The sequence below is a fragment of the Salvelinus fontinalis genome, chromosome 2, assembly GCF_029448725.1.
Source record: "Salvelinus fontinalis isolate EN_2023a chromosome 2, ASM2944872v1, whole genome shotgun sequence".
Classification (NCBI taxonomy): Eukaryota; Metazoa; Chordata; class Actinopteri; order Salmoniformes; family Salmonidae; genus Salvelinus; species Salvelinus fontinalis.
The window spans coordinates 91,652,353-91,657,352 of NC_074666.1; the positions used below are offsets into that span (position 1 = coordinate 91,652,353).

General features: G+C 44.9%; 1 protein-coding gene across 1 annotated transcript in view; it reads left to right on the forward strand.

Annotated features, from left to right (window-relative positions):
- The first annotated feature begins 149 nt into the window (after positions 1-149).
- Positions 150-5,000, forward strand: part of LOC129831719 (neuronal-specific septin-3-like) — a 74,090-nt gene continuing 69,239 nt past the window's right edge. The window contains exon 1 of the mRNA XM_055895113.1: positions 150-319. Coding sequence (XP_055751088.1) covers positions 310-319 — 10 coding nt within the window. The 5' untranslated portion in view covers positions 150-309. The remainder of the gene's footprint in view (positions 320-5,000) is intronic.

Here is a 5,000-nt window from a genome sequence, read left to right on the forward strand (position 1 = left end):
GCTGCATCAGCCATCACCCCCCTGCTCTCACACACACAGAGAGAGAGACAAGACAGCGAGGTAGTGCAAGAGAGAGAGAGGGAGAAAGTCAGTCAGAGAGAGAGAGACAGAGAGGTAGAGGATTTTAGAGGCATCAGCTCAAAATCCTCCCCATCGCCTCTCCAGCTCAGGAAAGCGAGTGGATAAACTGAGCAAAGAAAGAAAAGAAAAAGGACTTTCTCCTTCTCTTCTTCTCTGCCTGGTGGGCAGGCAGCTGTATGGTTGAGGACTGGAGCGTTGAGAGAACGGGAATCGGACTGGCTTTTGTGAATGAGAGAAGGTAGGAATCTTTTATATCCTCCCCCTGCGGCCTCTATGGGCCGATCTCAATGCCTCTTCAAACCATGAGACCCTGGCTGGATCGGTCCACTTCAGCGGTGGGGAAAAGGGGGGAAGGGCAACAGTCTGGACCGGGCTGTTTACAATGCATGTTTTTCTGAATAATGGGATTTTCTTCAAAAGTAAAAGTAAAAGAATGTCTTGGTTTACTTTGAATGGCAGTATGTTTTGGTCTGAGCCTCGATGCTGAGAAATATTTAGTAGGAAGGTTTCTGTTGTTAGTTGTTGACTAGTGAATGTTTGTGGTTGTGGCCATGTGATACAGCACATGTTGATGAACCTCACTGCTCTTTCATATGTAAAGTGTGACACCATTTTACCAGTGCTGTGTCTCTACCCCCCCCCCCCCCCCCACCCCCCCCCTCTGTCACTGGTGGAGCTAACTGTTGCTCAACACTCTTTTGTGTGTGTGCGTGCGTGTGCGTGTGTGTGTGTGCGTGCGTGCGTGTGTTTGCGTGCGTGCGTGTGTGCGTGTGTTTGCGTGCGTGCGTGTGTTTGCGTGCGTGCGTGTGTGCGTGTGTTTGCGTGCGTGTGTGCGTGTGTTTGCGTGCGTGCGTGTGTGCGTGTGTTTGCGTGCGTGCGTGTGTGCGTGTGTTTGCGTGCGTGCGTGGTGTGCGTGTGTTTGCGTGCGTGCGTGTGTGCGGTGTGTTTGCGTGCGTGTGTGCGTGTGTTTGCGTGCGTGCGTGTGTGCGTGTGTTTGCGGTGCGAGCGTGTGTGCGTGTGTTTGCGTGCGTGCGTGTGTGCGTGTGTTTGCGTGCGTGCGTGTGTGCGTGTGTTTGCGTGCGTGCGTGTGTGCGTGTGTTTGCGTGCGTGTGTGCGTGTGTTTGCGTGCGTGCGTGTGTGCGTGTGTTTGCGTGCGTGCGTGTGTTTGCGTGCGTGCGTGTGTGCGTGTGTTTGCGTGCGTGTGTGCGTGTGTTTGCGTGCGTGCGTGTGTGCGTGTGTTTGCGTGCGTGCGTGTGTGCGTGTGTTTGCGTGCGTGCGTGTGTGCGTGTGTTTGCGTGCGTGCGTGTGTGCGTGTGTTTGCGTGCGTGTGTGCGTGTGTTTGCGTGCGTGCGTGTGTGCGTGTGTTTGCGTGCGTGCGTGTGTGCGTGTGTTTGCGTGCGTGCGTGTGTGCGTGTGTTTGCGTGCGTGCGTGTGTGCGTGTGTTTGCGTGCGTGCGTGTGTGCGTGTGTTTGCGTGCGTGTGTGCGTGTGTTTGCGTGCGTGCTCTTTATGAGGCAAGAAATGTGCTATCACATCGTTTTGGTAATCTTTGGTAATTCTCTGAGGAACGTGCTGATACAGTGTTGATCCACTAACTGTGTAGAGCTGTGTTCATCATCGAATCCCGGTTCAGTCAGGTGATGATTCCCTGATTCCCTGATTCATCAATATTTATTAATTAAGGCACAGCGGAAGCAATAGTGGTTAAACTGGGTCTAGCTAAGAGACGGGTTCAGACAGAAGACGTGGTTAAACTGTTTCTAGCTAAGAGACGGGTTCAGAAAGGAGACGTGGTTAAAACTTCTTCTGGCTGCAAGCCCGACGTCGGTACACTTATGACAACAGCCAACTCAAGTGCAGGGGGCGAAATTCAAAATATATATATTTTTTTAAATATTTAACTTTCACACATTAACAAGTCCAATACAGCATATGAAAGGTACACATCTTGTGAATCCAGCCAACATGTCCGATTTTTTAAATGTTTTACAGGAAAGACACAATATGTAAATCTATTAGCTAACCACGTTAGCAAAAGACACCACTTTTTTTACTCCACCAGTTTTTTACTCCATCAGTAGCTATCACAAATTCGACCAAATAAAGATATAAATAGCCACTAACCAAGAAACAACTTCATCAGATGACAGTCTGATAACATATTTATTGTATAGCATATGTTGTGTTAGAAAAATGTGCATATTTCAGGTATAAATCATAGTTTACATTGCAACTACAGTCAGAAATTGTACCGAAAGCAGCCATAATAATTACAGGCACCAACGTCAAATACCTAATTACTCATCATAAAACATTTCTGAAAAATACATAGTGTACAGCAAATGAAAGACAGGCATCTTGTGATTCCAGACAATATTTCCGATTTATTAAGTGTTTTACAGCGGGAAAAAAATGTAGCGTTATATTAGCTTAGCACAATAGCCAGAAACACTTGGGCGCCGGCGACTACGACAGATATATGAAATAACATCATAAAATGGATCTTACTTTTGCTGATCTTTCATCAGAATGTTGGACAAGGTGTCCTTTGTCCAGAACAGTCGTTGTTTGGATTCAGAACGGCAACTTTCCCTCTTCATTTAGCAAGCGCACTAGCCGGGTGGCACGACACTCTCCATGTCAACAAACGGAAGAGAACGGAACACGACAAAACTCCCGAAAAAAATTCAATAATCTGATGAAACTATATTGAAAAAACATACTTTACGATGATATGGTGACATGTATCAAATAAAATCAAAGCCGGAGATTGTAGTCGCCTATAACGGCAGCTAAACAAAAGGCAATCCCACTGTCCAGCTCTCGCTCTTCAGAGTACCGAAAATGGGGGACACGTCATTCCAAGATGATGTGTTCCATCTCAGACCAAGATAATCACCTAATTTCTTCTCTCACAGCCTCTTGACACCCAGAGGAAGGTGTATGACGTGCATGTATACTAATAGGTCTTGTGCCCATTTATAGGCAGGAAGAAGAACAGAGCATCGATTTCAGACTTTCCACTTCCTGGTCAGGAAATGTGCTGCAGAATGAGTTCTGTTTCACTCAGAGAAATAATTCAAACGGTTTTAGAAACTAGATAGTGTTTTCTATCCAATAGTAATAATAATATGCATATTGTACGAGCAAGAATTGAGTATGAGGCCGTTTGAAATGGACACCTTTTATCTGGCTACTCAATACTGCCCCTTGCAGCCCAAACAGGTTAAACTGGGCTAGCTAAGAGACGGGTTCAGGAAAGAGACGTGGTTAAACTGGGTCTAGCTAAGAGACGGGTTCAGAAAGAAGACGTGGTTAAACTGGATCTAGCTAAGAGACGGGTTCAGAAAGGAGACCTGGTTAAACTGTGTCTAGCTAAGAGAAGACGTGGTTAAACTGGGTCTAGCTAAGAGACGGGTTCAGACAGAAGACGTGGTTAAACTGGATCTAGCTAAGAGACGGGTTCAGGAAGGAGACGTGGTTAAACTGGGTCTAGCTAAGAGACGGGTTCAGAAAGAAGACGTGGTTAAACTGGGTCTAGCTAAGAGACGTGTTCAGGAAGGAGACGTGGTTAAACTGGGTCTAGCTAAGAGACGGGTTCAGGAAGGAGACGTGGTTAAACTGGGTCTAGCTAAGAGACGGGTTCAGACAGAAGACGTGGTTAAACTGGGTCTAGCTAAGAGACGGGTTCAGGAAGACGTGGTTAAACTGGGTCTAGCTAAGAGACGGGTTCAGACAGAAGACGTGGTTAAACTGGGCTAGTTGCCATCTTGTGCCAACAGTAAACACACCTCCATCTCACTACAGCTAATGTTCATGACATCCAGTTGGAGGAAGATGGACCGTCAACAAGACTTTACACGTATAGAAAGTAACATCTATTCTTCTGCAGAAGCAGGAAATGTGAATTATAATTCATAGACATGTTTGTAAGGGTTGATCAAATGTTTAGATAAAGTTCAAATCTGACATTTCAAAGTAGAAATGACAAACTTTAGAAGCCCTTTTAATACTCAAATACACGTTTACAGTTTGGACTTAAATCTGTTTGAAAATCCATGGTAAGACTTGAAAATGGTTGTCTAGCAATGATCAACAATCAATATGTTGATCAAATATTACACAATCCAGGTGTGTAAAGCTCTTAGAGACTTACCCAGAAAGACTCTGAAAGACAGACAGCTGTAATCACGGCCAAAGGTGATTCTAACATGTATTGACTCAGGGATGTGAATACGTATGTAAATTAGATATTTTTGTATTTAATTTTCAATACATTTTGAGAAAAAACATCTATAAACATGTTTTGACAGTGTCATTATGGGGTATTGTGTGTAGATGGGTGAGAATTTATTTATTTTTAATCTATTTTGATTTCAGGCTGGAACACATGAAAATGTAGAGTAAGTCAAGGGTATGAATACTTTCTGAAGGCCCTCTGTTCATCATCTCTCCTCTTCTTCTCCTTTCATCTCCTCTGTTCATCATCTGTTATTCTCCTCTTCTCTCCTCTGTTCATCATCTCTCCTCTTCTCCTTTCCTCTCCCCTGTTCATCATCTCTCCTCTCCTCTGTTCATCATCTCTCCTCTTCTCCTTTCCTCTCCTCTGTTCATCATCTCTCCTCTCCTCTGTTCATCATCTCTCCTCTTCTCCTTTCCTCTCCTCTTTTCATCATCTCTCCTCTTCTCCTTTTCTCTCCTCTTTTCATCATCTCTCCTCTTCTCCTTTCCTCTCCTCTTTTCATCATCTCTCCTCTTCTCCTTTTCTCTCCTCTTTTCATCATCTCTCCTCTTCTCCTTTTCTCTCCTCTGTTCATCATCTCTCCTCTTCTCCTTTCCTCTCCTCTGTTCATCATCTCTCCTCTTCTCCTTTCCTCTCCTCTTTTCATCATCTCTCCTCTTCTCCTTTTCTCTCCTCTG